The 13,056-nt window shown below is 41.8% G+C and overlaps 1 protein-coding gene across 2 annotated transcripts; it reads right to left on the reverse strand.

Moving 5' to 3' along the window:
* Positions 1-880: 880 nt before the first annotated feature.
* On the reverse strand, positions 881-8,755 carry BAMBI (BMP and activin membrane bound inhibitor). 2 transcript variants are annotated; one of them, XM_066385656.1, is made up of 4 exons: positions 8,293-8,755; positions 4,967-5,038; positions 3,385-3,672; positions 881-2,988 (listed from the first exon to the last, which is right to left on the reverse strand). In XM_066385656.1, exons 1-4 carry the CDS (start codon positions 8,366-8,368, stop codon positions 2,570-2,572), a joined length of 855 nt encoding a protein of 284 aa, XP_066241753.1. In that variant the 5' UTR covers positions 8,369-8,755; the 3' UTR covers positions 881-2,569. The 2 variants fall into 2 exon arrangements, with proteins under 2 accessions (XP_066241753.1, XP_066241754.1); XM_066385657.1 differs by lacking the exon at positions 4,967-5,038 and having other exon boundaries at positions 885-2,988; positions 8,293-8,753.
* Positions 8,756-13,056: the final 4,301 nt, after the last annotated feature.

Genomic DNA, 13,056 nt, shown 5'->3' on the forward strand with positions numbered 1-13,056 from the left:
GCCAAAGTAACAGTAAACATCTCTATGAGGAAAAAACAAATAAACCAGTGATTACCATTCTTACATCACTGAGTCAGATAGGTAGTTATTTCATAGAGGGTCCTTTATCTCTGCTCTCGGCAACTTCTGCACTCTCATAGGAAAGCAAAAGTATAATCTATATTTAGTTCTTAGTAAAAATCAAAGTTGAGAAGCCTGCACTATTTTCATTGAAAGGCCAAGTTATGCCTAGACCTGGCTTTAGGAAATGTGCACAGACCCAATGAATGAGAGGATTCAAAAGAAGAGGACTGTTATTAGCAAGAGACAGGGCCAGTCTATTAAATGGCTAGAACTTGAGCCCCATATAGCCAGTCTGACAGAGCACAGGAGGGCATACTGCCACCACCCCACTGAACAAGGAGGTGAGAACAGCCTCATGAATTTATAGTAGAAAGGACAAAATGTGGGTCAGAGAGCATAGAACCAGGTGAAGACACATGGCATTCTCTTTCTATTAACATTCTGTGACTTCAACACTAGCCTGCACCCAGGCCTTTCCTGGAATATGATGTTGACTGATTTTGAAGTGTGTCAAAGCACATGCACCTCTATCGTTCACTGTTGTACTCCTCATGAACTGCTGGTACTTGAAGTAATGGGATGAAGAAAGAATAGCGGAGCAAGCAGAAGAAACTTAACTCTACAGAACTGATACAAAGACTGGCTTGCTTCAAGAATCCTTGACCTTGCATGAGGCTGTGCAAGTCTTTCTACCTAAATAGAAAATCTAGAGCTACATAAAGTGAAGGTGAGGGTGGGAATTTCACCGGCAGTGATCAAGCTGCTTCTCCGGACAGGTTTAGAATGTTAAGTCTGACAATTCTTTGACTCCCTCAAAAACTGGCACACATGACACTTAACACTTTTATAAATTAACTCATGTATGCACAAACTGTCTATCTCAAAAAGCACAAAACAAATCTGTTATTTATTAAAATGTGTATTTATTCCATAGCCTAATTTGTTTGGGGTTGTGGTCTATTAGTTAAATAATCTAGGTACTATGTTTAGACTATACCTTTCAATTCAGATTCCTCCATGAACTTGGCTACTGCTTCTGACTTAAGGGATCCAAATTATGCTCACCATAAAATATTCAGGAAAATACTTTTAAAATATCCTTTAACACTCATAAAAGAAAATCCCATACTCAAATATGCAGGCTGTAGGTTCATTTTTAAGCAAAGGTTTCAAATATACAAAAGAATCAAGGGGGAAAAACTCTACATGGCAAATTATTCTCACTTAAGGTAACAAAGGCCCATTTGGGGAGAACAGTACACAACGTGGCACGGGTTTAAATGCAGGCCAGGCAGCGCTGCTGAACAGAAAGTCCTACGGGACGGAAACACTGGTGTATTTGGGTAGTGGCTAAAGTCAATGTTTTGTTTGGTTATGTTAATAAAAAAATCATTTGGAGGAGGAAAACTAGAAGCACTTGTGTTATTTAAACCTCAATTGCTATATAATGTTCACTACGGAAAAGCTTTCTAAAAATTGAGAAGTAAAAAATAAAATGTTGGTATAACACTGTATAAAAAGAAGTTTTGAAAACTGGGAGAAGGGTACAATAGTTTGGCTAACTTGAAGTCCAAAACATTTAATTTGGTTTGAGACAGAGTAAACAATAGAAGTAGGCAGTGAACTAAATTTAACTATGAAAAAGTTCCGTTTAGGTTTTTTCCCCCTGGTTGGAAGTAGACACATTGAAAAGTGTTCCAGAACAAGTGGATCAAGTTGATAAATAGTACATTTACTGAGGCGACTTCAGAAACAGACCGATCATATCTGACATGGTATAAACATGTTCAAGATTTCTCCTAGATGAAAGTTAAAAACCAGAATGATCCAAACAAAAAAACATGGGTAAGACACTAAATGATGAGCAGTCCATTTAGAAATTCTCCATGCTGTAACACAGTTACACATGCACATGTAAGAATAAACAAGAGCTTGGTCTTGTTTTAAAAAGAAGGAAGAATAGAAGAAAGGGAGGGAGGGAAGGAAAGGAGGAGGGAGGGAAGGGCCAAATCCTATAGTTAGACCCTACTCTGAGCAACAGATCTTCATTTGTATACTTAACATGTAGTTTCTTACAAGTCCCACTTAGTTTTTAATTTATGACAAGGCACTGCTCAATTTCAGACAAAAAAAAAAAAAAAATATATATATATATATATATTTAAATCTTTACAATAAATCAAGATATAGGAGCTTACATTGAGCACATTTTAGTTTATTCAGGTACTCATTCCAGCTCCCTCAAATGCAAATCACCCTGGTAACAGTGTGTACATAGTCTTCTCTTTGCTTTTTCTAATTTCAAAGCAAAAAATACATCTGACTGTATGTAAGTCTGTGCAAATAATCCTTCAGAAGAAACATCCAAGATTCTGTTTGCAGAGGTCATTTTCTCTCCCTCAAAGATGATGACATGAGTTTGATTTTCTTCAGATAAAGTGCTCCTGTCCAGCGGAACTCAAAAGGCCTTCAAGCGTCGAAAAAGCTCAGTCTACACAGGAGGCGGTCATACGAACTCCAGCCTCCCGTGCCCACTGTACATGCCCCAGTGAACCAGGGAAAGGATCTTGTCGTTGCTGAGGTCTGCTTGTCTCATCTTATCACAGGTCAGACAGCAGTTCTCATGCCCACTCACCGGCACCATACATTCCAAGTCCAACTTTGCAACCTGCCCCTTTTTGGAGTGGTGCCCGTGAAAGCTGTAGTGCAAACGCGACAGCATCTGTTGCCGCTGGTCCCGCAGCCTCTTGTTTTCACTTCGCAACATCCTCAAGGCCAGCATAATAAGCAACACTAAAATCAGCCCTCCAGCAATAGGAACGGCGATCACTGCAGCTCGGAACCACAACTCCTTGGAAGACGTCAGCTCCTGAACTTTGGTGATGAGGTTTCTGCTGCCGTCATGCTGATACCGGTTTCCTGGTCCTGCAGGAGCACGAGAAAAATGACATTAACCACTCCCATCGACGCTCATGCTCAACTAGCCGTCTGAAACCAGGCACCCCACTGAATGGCTTCCAATGAAGTCAACAATATTTACGAAATAAATGTTACAAAAACAACGCAAAGAAGATCACAAAAAATTTGCTTACAGAATTGTCATTACAGAGTAATAATGTTGAAAAAACAGGCAGAACCTATTATGTAGACAGTCAACTAATGCTCAGGCCAACATGAAAGCCACCTAATAGAGACGCATCTTTGCAAGGAGCCAAGCTTCTCCATCTGCTGTCTCTAATTACATTAGCAACAAGATCAACAGCAGACATACACGCAGCCGTGGCGTCACCGACCCGCACAGATCAGGCAAGCACAACCTACCTGAGGCCTCCCCCTTGGGAGAAGAGAGAACATCGTGCAGCCCTCTGTAATTGCACATATCTTCGTGACAGCATTCCAACGTGGGCACGGTAGTGCCAGAGTAGTTTTGTGCCTGTCTGGCACGGCAGATGTCAGCTGTGCTTGCAAGAGAGTCCAGGCAGCCATGGGTGAGTGGGGAGTTTGGGTTCTGAGGATCCAGAAGCCTAGAGAAGCAGGCACTCAGCTCGGACTTACACATGTAACCAGTTGCCACGCAGTGAGCAGCGTCACAGTAGCATCTGATTTCACCTGAAAACAATGAGAAATTGCATCAAACTGCTTCAGTGACCAGTTAGTACATCTGCTTAAGTCAGTGGTTCTCAAACTTTTTGAAGTCGGGGCACATTTAAAGTCCTACAAATAATTGTAGGCGCACTATATACGAATTTCTGAGAAATGTTATAATAATTAAGTCAAATATTAAAGAAAAAAAGTATCAAGTCCAAGCGTGCTTTTATGGTAATTAAACAAAATAAATGACAAAATTAAATTTATTCTGACATTAAAAAAGTTTTATGTTACATTTTTTGAGTCATGCTTTTTAGAATTTGTAAAAAAGAGGGATTAAAAAATAACAGAAACATTATCTTTTTATATATACAGATACATTCTTAGTAAGATTTAATAAATTCGGCAGGTCCTGGTGCGAATGTGTTAAGTTTTTTCATTCTTGTGTTTATGAGAAACATGAGCCTAATGTGTCCTAGCGATTTCTTCAATGTTTGGTCATATATTTGAAAGGCAAACTCTCATTTCCTCATCAATACATTGAAGAATTCCTCTCTTTTTACTCTTAATTGCATTGAGGGTAGAAAATCCTAATTCACATAAATAGGATGTTGAAAATTGTAGTGAAATGTTCAAAGCTCTTTTAGATATTGCCACATATTCTTCTTTTATAGAAATCCAAAAGGCTTCAAGAGACAATTCCTTATGTTTAATCATCAATCCACGATCAGTGGATGTAGCTGCCAGTTCTTCTGTTAATGTTAAACCAAAATCACTTGAAGCTTCCATGAATGGGTTTCTAATCCAATCATATTGTTCAGTGTTAAGAGATGGAAAATGCTATAAATTAAATTCTGCCCATCAGCCTTCAAGTCCTATTTTATTTACACTTAACTTTTGCTCACTTCCAGAATCGGATTCTTCAATATCACGCTTCTTTTTGAGAAATCTATCAATTTTATTTTGGTGTATTTATCTAAAAATATTATAATGATGCATTAATAATAAACATAATAATGATATGTTAACAAAAAGAGTGGTATTTCCATAATGAAACGGTGTAATAAAGTAACTATTTATTTTTACATCTGGACACATGAACCAGCACAGCTAGTAATTGCAGGTCCCGAGTGGGAATGGTGTGAAATTAAGAAAATACAAGGAATTAAGAAAATACGTGGTAGGGAGGGCCCTGTAATTGCTGCTGACAAGAACAAAGCACACCCAAAACGGGCATCTTGCTTTATTTATAGGGCAAAATTAGGCCATTAGCAAATCTTAACTTTACACCAAACAAAGGATAGAAGAAACTTGCCTCCAGTCTTTCCCGGGAACATGGGAGGTAGTGTAAACAATCCAGCACCACAGCGTAACAGCCTTTTGTAACCTAATCAGGCAAGAGAGAGGTGGGGGGTTCGGCAGACTGTCAGCTTACAGCCAATTCCCCACACTTCTGTCCCCCAAAAATCTAAACTCCAAAAACCCCGTTGGTTTTTTAGTCCCCAACAGGCACATATTTCTCTGGAATACCATAGGGCACACCTGGAAATCTTCTAGAGCACACACTTTGAGAACCACTGGCTTAAGTAAATGCTAAATTCCAAGCTCCAAGGTACTAACTTTTAGAATATTCTACTGAGTGCTTACAATGGCAAGCCTGTGCTTAACTTCAATCCAGTTAAATACAACTTTAGAAATGTACTGATCCCAGGAGCAGAGAATCAGAATTCAGCTTAGGTTTCCGATAAATTCGTAATTAAAAATACTACTTTTGTTTTTGAAGGTAAATAATCATCACAACAATTTCTCCTACCATAAAATAAATTATTTACCCGTTTTAATCCTACATGACCATACAACATGAAAATGCTAGGCTTTTTGATTTTGTCAGTATAAATATTTGATCGGAACTACTGAGTTGTTTACTATCTCGAAGGGCTGTGCCAAGATTTAAGAGCTTTAGCTAACACCTTATAAAGTTATTAACTAGAAACACAACAATCTAGAAACTGCTCCAGTCAGGAGGTTTTAAAACTATGAAACTGGGCAGCTATTTGCAACCTCTCTAGAAAAGGCAAACTTTGCCTATAAAGATCTTTTTCATGCAGAGGAGCTTTTAGTATATTGTAAAACAGGAACTAGGCAAGTTTACAATTAGTGGTTTGCTTGCCAAAGTCAATTTCTTCCAGTCCAAATGGAAAGTCATAAAACTGGGGGCGGAGGGGAGGGTGTAAAACTGCAAGGCTAAGGTCTCCTCCCCCTAACTCCCCAGTTTTACATGTAATTCAACATGGGATCTAAAAGGGGAAACACTGAATCTGAAAATCCTCGGCTGGTTGAATGAAAAATCCTCTAGGAAACCTCAAATTTTTCTACAGGAAGTGATTAAAGTTTCCTATATAAAACTTATTTTGTGAGTTGCGAGTCATTGCTGCAAGGCAAGATCTAAGGCTTTTAACACCAATTTCTACATGAAATGGTCTGGGCTTTAAGAATTATCACTAATATGATTTCCAACGCAGTGGATTCTAGTCACTGTCACATGCCACAGCTAAAGCTACTGTAAACTGAACTAATGCACACACCTCTATCCAGCTTCCCAATCTGAAGTTCTGTGTAGTTACTGAAACCTCCGCTCTGAAACTGAACACCTCCATCCCACCCTCACCTTCCTTCCTCCTCCTCTCCCTGAATGCCTGAGTAAGGTGTCTCATTTAATTATCTGTCCAAATTCCAGACCACTGTATGGCATGCTCGTTTTTCACCAGAGGCTGCTCATACTTTGGTTCTAAAAAAGACCAGCCAACTAACTACACACAGATCTTTGGCAAGCCGGGTTTAACCATCCAAAACTGCAGGTCTTAAGTCTCCATCTGTGCTTCCTGTCCCGGTTCTGGGTCCAAGTCGCTTCTCTAGTGAAAACCTCAAGTTCGGAGCTTGCTTTACAAGTTCTTTTATCCTCTCCCCAGTTTATTGGATTTTTCACATAAACCTCACTGGCCTTATATGGTGGCAACTACAGGTCCCTAGGGTGACAAATTCCACATACAGACTTACAGTAGAAATAAAATGGATTAAAAGTCAGTTTAGATCCTGTTCCTCTCAGATCTCATGAAGAAAAAAACTGAATATAAGTGAAATACTGCTTTAAATGTTTACGAGAGTCTACTTAACACATATTGTATTTCCAATGACCTAAAACAGTCTAATAAAATTTTGACAGGTAACTAGAAAAGTTCTAACAACTTAAAAAAATTGGAGCCACATTTGAGCATGTTTAATCAACTTTTGTATAACTGTATTAAAACTATATTTCTGCCATTTCATAAAGTTTCTTCGTGTGGCATACAAAAGGCCAGAAAGGGGACTGGTATTTTGAAACAGGGAACAATGCTCTTCTGTTTTTCCCCTTTCTTGTTACTGTATGTAGTGATTAAACAAAAATGTCTGCTTTAGTCAAGATGGCTACAGGAGAGACTGCTGGCTTCTTTTAAAGCTTTTGAAGTCAGCAGCAGTCAGAAATCTCTGATCCCCTAATTATATCATTATCAGGCACATAGTTTCGGTATCTGTGACTTCATGTCAGCCCCAGTCCCTCCCTGCTCTGCCTGTCTTTGATAGGGCCAGGAGGCTCCCCTCTGCAGGCTACAAGGGCTATTATTTAGGGTTAATTACACCCTTCCTTCCAAAATAAATAAATACTGTAGCACATCATCCTTGCTGGGCTAGCTTATCCTTTAACCTCATGCCTGCTACATGGCAATTATGAGAAAAGTGGGGGGTGCAAAAGCTAAACATTTCCTATTTTAAAAAAAGTTGATCTGCCATTCAGGGCAGGGTAGGTGGGGGACCCTTGAAATCTGGATGGAGTTTGGGTTATTTGAACTGAAAGGTGAAAGCCTGCAGGAGAAAAAAGAAGAAATTGAGTGCTGTTTTCTGTTTTTTGAGGAGTCTCTGTAAAATGAGGTGAGTGGGAAATGGGAGCAGTGACAGAGCCCATTCCTCCCAGCCACGCGGAACGCGGCATGCATACACTCCGGCACACTGAATGCACACCCACACAGACACTCCAGGAGGCACACACACCCGCTGCTTCCCAGATACTCAGAGACACACACAAAGAAATACGCACGGGCAGAAAAACACATTCAAATACAGAGAGACACACTCAAATACCGAGATCCATGCCAACACAGACGCACAACAGAGACACACACTCGGGTGCAGAGATGCACTCAAACACAAAGATATATTCAAACACAGAAACGTTCAAATAAAGCGACACACTCAGGCACACTACAAGCGAGGCCAGGGGTCCGCGGTTCCTCCGGTGCTTCCCCGCCCCGGGGGGCCAGGGAGGCGGCGTCCAAGCCCACACCACTGCCCCGCTCCCCGGTCGCGTATATTCAGAAGTTTACTCCAGACAGACTTACTGAAACACTGTGACAAACACTTGCCCTGAGGTCTGAGGGCCCCTCCACGCGCCGGGCCCGACGCACCCGAGGGGTCGGCCGAGAAGCCAACACCGCACCTCCTAAGAAGTGGTAACTTGTCGCGACCTGCGGGCTCCGGCGCGGGAGGAAGCCTCGCCCGCCACTAACAAAGCGCTGGCAGCCGGCTTCAAAGGCCCGCGGCACTCACCTTTCGTGAACAGCACCGCCATGGCGCAGAGTTCGAGCTGCAGCCAGATGAAGATGTAGCTGGAATGGCGATCCATTGACGCCCCACGGCCGCGGAGCCCCCGCCGGTCTCCGAGCCGCGGGCAGCTGCAGCCTACGGCTCCCGGAGCGCGCAGTGCATGGGTGCTGCCCGGGGAGGCGGGCGCCGTCAGCGACGGAGCGAGGGACCAGGCGGCGTCCGGGGCATGGAGCGCGGCTGGCTGGTGTGCGGAGACGAGGGCTTTCGCCCGTGGACACGGCGGGCACCGGGCCCTCCGCTCCGTCCGCGAGGCGCCTCACCTGGCTAAGCCGCCGTCTCCGCCGCCGTCTCCGCTCCTCCGCGGCCGGCCGCTGGCTAAGGAGAGCGCACACAGACGCCGCCAGCCGCGAGCTCCTACCCGTACCCGCCTCCTTCGGCCGGGCTCCGCGCCGTAAATACCCCTTCGCCGGGGGAGCCGGCGGGGCACCGCCTCGCCCCGGCCCGCACCAGTGCCGTCCGATTGGCCGCCTGATTCAAGTCAATCATCCCGCAGCCAGGGGGCGGGCCCAGACGCGGAGTGGGAGGGACCTGCCCGCGGCTTCTAGCGGCGCCGGCGTCTGGCCTTGGGCCCCCGTGGCTGCTGTCTCCCGCGCGCCCCCCAGCGGAGGCCTGCGCGGCCCTGACCTTCGCAGGCGCGCCTCGAGCCGGCGCTGCGTCTGTCTCTAGATCTGGACACCATTCAGCCTTGGGCCAGCGACCCTCAGCCCGAGGCTTCTTTTTTATTCCCCCTGAGACACGCGAGGGACCTGCGTGGCAGCCTTCGGGAGCCCTCCTCCGCTGCACTCTCCGAGAGTCCCAGGGACAAGTGGCAGTCCCCGGCGTGCGCCCTCGCCCTAGGCGCTCCTGCTAAGCCCCACTGGCTCGCGTGTGGCTGTGGAGGGGGCGTCCAGTCGGGAGCCAGGAAGGGGTGTGGCGGGGCTCTGGGGTCTGCTTTCAGCTTTTGGTCCTCCCCCTCTCCCCCCGCCCCTCAGCGCATCCGCCTGGGGCAGCCTGCCCTGTGATCAATAAAGCCCAGACAGACAGACTTGATCAGTAAGAGCCGCCTAGTTCTCTTGGGTAGACAGGGGACGAGTAGTCGGCTAGAGACACTTAACGAAAATTAGCAAATCCAAAAAGCACCCGGCGCCAGCGAGACGACACAGGCCTAGACTGACACGCAATTAACTACCCCCAAACAATCGCAGGCAAACACACCGGCTGACCTTGATCAATATCAGCCTCTCAGTGATCTCCTTTCTGAGATGCTAATCTATTTATTAGGACTTGCAGGACTGCCTGCCCCAATGTACCAAAGGCAGTCCTTGAGGTTTTGCTGTTATTTTAAATAAATATTTTTTGGAGGGGAAAGTTAGCTTAAAACTCTTATCTGCGGAAATGCTCTTTTACCCCCTATTCCCCAAACCTGAGATTAGCAAAAGTTAACTAACCATTTGCAATAGTTTCTTTTAGGATCAACCAACATTTCCCTGTCTGATAAAATGTCAAGGGGGAGAGGCAGAAGAGTGCATTTAATGCTAAGGTGGGAGATGTAGAGTCGAGCTCTTCAAGATGAGATTACAGAGATGGGCTTTAAGACTAAAAAAAAAAAAAAAAAAAAAAAAAAAAAAATATATATATATATATATATATATATATATATATATATATATATATATATATTCTATCTATCTATCTCTGGGCGAAAATCAAGACGAAACTTGTTGAAAGTCCACAGAATTGCAAGGTGCAGTTAATAAAACTGCCTTTGAAAAATGTTTATATGCGGAAAAGAAAATAATTTCACACACCGATGGCTTGACCATTACTTCATTAGGTCAAAGTTGCCTCAGAAAGGAGGGGAGGGTAAGCCCAATAGAGGTTTTAAAAGTAAATTAAACTGGTTAGGGCACCAGGTAAACTGAGGGTGTATCTCAGGTGGTGGGCTGTCATTCCTTGAAGAGGAGTTTGATCAGGACTTCCTGACATCTAATTCTTTGACAAGTTAACAATTCTAAGGGGTTCGTGCAGACAATACTTTTCATGTAATGACACATTCTTTTAACCCTGGAGAGTCAAATCATTAACTCAGAGGAAACTTTGAGAGTATATATTCATTCAGCTGTTTTGGCCCACCTACTATGGGCCAGGTTTACTGTGTCTGGAGTTATAGAGATGTCAAAACCTAAGTAGGAAATTACAAGCCATGGAGTTTGATGGATGGTAGAGATTTACCCCACAATGTTATGATACACAAAGAAATAAGATAACTAGCTCGGGAGGGTAAAGAAGTCAGGAGGGTCTGCTGGAAACAGCACCATTAGGCATGATTCCTAAAGAATCAAGAGAATTAGAAGGAGATGATTACAAGCACAGAGAATTTAGGCATGAAATTCATTGATTTTGTTAGAGAATATGGGTGCTAAGTAGAGAACGGGTAGGTGGAACTACAAGCAATTCTTTGTTGTTGGAGTACAAAATGTGAAGCCAGGAGTAGGCAGAGATGCACCAGAAAATAACTAAAATTACCTGTGATGCTGATAAATGCTTGCTTAATGGAAAGGGTTAGGGAAGATGTGTTGATGAGAGTTGTATTGTATAGTAAACACTTCTGAGTGTCTTCCCAGCCCCTTTCTCTGGAGTAGGCTTTGCCATCTGAACTAGGCAACTGCCCCTCTCACTATACCCAGTCACATGACCTCACTTAGGCCAGTCAGGTTCTCTCTTCCCAGCCTTTGGACAGAAATGCTGGTCAATCTCTATATGTCACTTCTTGGGAGAAGTTTGCAAACAAACAAAAAAAAAATGACAAAGATAAGCAGAGTGGAAAAGATGTAAATCCAAATAGATTTCCAGTCATGTGTCTACATGTCCTGTCCTAAGTTTCATATTAAAAGTTCTCCCTTTCACTTAAGGTTCTTTCACTTTCAACACAAAGGGTTAGAACTCTGATCATTGTATTTTATTTAATTAATAAGACTTTTATCCTTCCAGAATGTATACTTTTTTTTAATTTTGGTTACAAACACAATTCAGAATAAGAATGTGTGTTATTCATTCTTCAAACAATTTCAACTCTTTTGTTTTTATTATTAATGGTCAGACTTTTAAAATGGCTAGAAATTAGGTTTTTTAAATTTTTTATTTATTGATTGATTTGAGCCAGACAGGAATAGAGAGAGAGAGAGACAGGAACATTGATCTGTTCCTGTATGTGCCCTGACCAGGGATCAAACCAGCAACCTCTGCTCTTCAGGGTGATGCTCTAATCAACAAAGCTATCCAGTCAGGGCTAGAAATTAGTTTTAAAAGAAATAAGTTTGCACTTTAATGTTTTGTAGCAGACATGGACTTTTCAACTAAATGGAGGAAAGTGTTTGAATCAATGTGGACAATCAAAATTGGTTTAGGGATAATATGTCAACTAAAATGTCATATGAATAGTTGAGAATACAGGCAACAATTTTAATTTAAGGTAAGACTCAAGGAAAATTGTTTCTCTACAGAATTTTACTTGTGTTTTGTACATAATTCAGTTATTACTTTCCTACATATAGGTTGATAAGTAGAGGGGAAAATAGTAAAATCTAGTTGGTGTCTTTTGGAAAATTAAATCAAGTAAAGAAATTGATGATCAAAATTTTCTTTACTATTTTTTAAGAAGGGAATTCTGAAAATACAAGCTGGAAACCAGTTATCTATACCTGAGAACAGAAAGCTGACTCTCTAGACCTAACAAACTGAAATAATTGAGTATTGTAATAGTTTTATTTTATTAATTTTAAAGTGTTCTGGATATTATTTATACATGGATATATAGTCTATATAATCACAACATGCCACTAGAGTGCAGTTTTTTCTACTATGATGCATTTGTATGGTAACTTTTCAAATATCATTTTTCGTATAAATAACAACAACAACAGCAACAAAAAAACCCAGGGGTTTTTATGTCTCAACTAATTTTGTTAACAGAGCTGTAAATAGGATCTCTGCTTACCCAAATAATGCCATTGTTTCCCAGTTATAAACTGCTTACAAAAATTAGGAGATATCATTGTTTCCCAGTTTTAAACTGCTTACAAAAATTAGAGATTTCAAAATGAATATGAAACGATAAAAAAAAAGCATTTAATTTTTTTAATTGAACAAGAACATCAGAAAAACAAAAGACAAGTCAAAGAAAGTTGTTCAAATATGCAAATGAGATGTAAAAACAACTTATTTCATTGATGAAAATGCACTATACAAAAGGCTGAAAGTACTGGAGTATCTACACGTTCCTTTATTCCCCAATTTTTGTGAGCAGTGTATATAATCCCCATTTTTAGCAATGTTTCTCTCTTCACAATGAAAATAAAAAATATCTGACTGCATTTTGTTCAGATAGAAACAGTTGCATTCAAGTTTCTGGTTGGCATAAAAACAAATGTTACAGTCTAGCCATAGAATCTAACATTTCTGCCTGTTGTACAACTCTTCTACCAACTAACAATCCACAGAGTTTAGGTAACACTTTGAATTCCCAGTAGCAGCTTTTTTACAAAGTTATTTGGTTATCAGGAGAAGTTAGGAATTTAGATCTAAAATTTACTCTTGTTAGAATAAAGTCAAAAGTGAGAGATTAGCACAGCCAAAGGAACGGCTATCTAGTGAAGCTGATTCCTCCGCCCCCTGCCCCAAAATAGGAAAGGAGATAAAGGTCTGACTGCAGGGTCTGGATGTAGTGTG

This window comes from Saccopteryx leptura, chromosome 5, assembly GCF_036850995.1.
Source record: "Saccopteryx leptura isolate mSacLep1 chromosome 5, mSacLep1_pri_phased_curated, whole genome shotgun sequence".
Taxonomy (NCBI): domain Eukaryota; kingdom Metazoa; phylum Chordata; class Mammalia; order Chiroptera; family Emballonuridae; genus Saccopteryx; species Saccopteryx leptura.

Excerpts from the sequence above, each read along its gene's own strand:
- BAMBI (XM_066385656.1), bottom strand. The coding sequence starts at position 8,368 with ATGGATCGCCATTCCAGCTACATCTTCATCTGGCTGCAGCTCGAACTC. Across the intron at positions 5,039-8,292 it reads GGCGGTGCTGTTCACGAAAG|GTTACAAAAGGCTGTTACGC; the intron begins GTGAGTGCCGCG and ends TTGCCTGATTAG. Across the intron at positions 3,673-4,966 it reads GTTCCCGGGAAAGACTGGAG|GTGAAATCAGATGCTACTGT; the intron begins GCAAGTTTCTTC and ends CATTGTTTTCAG.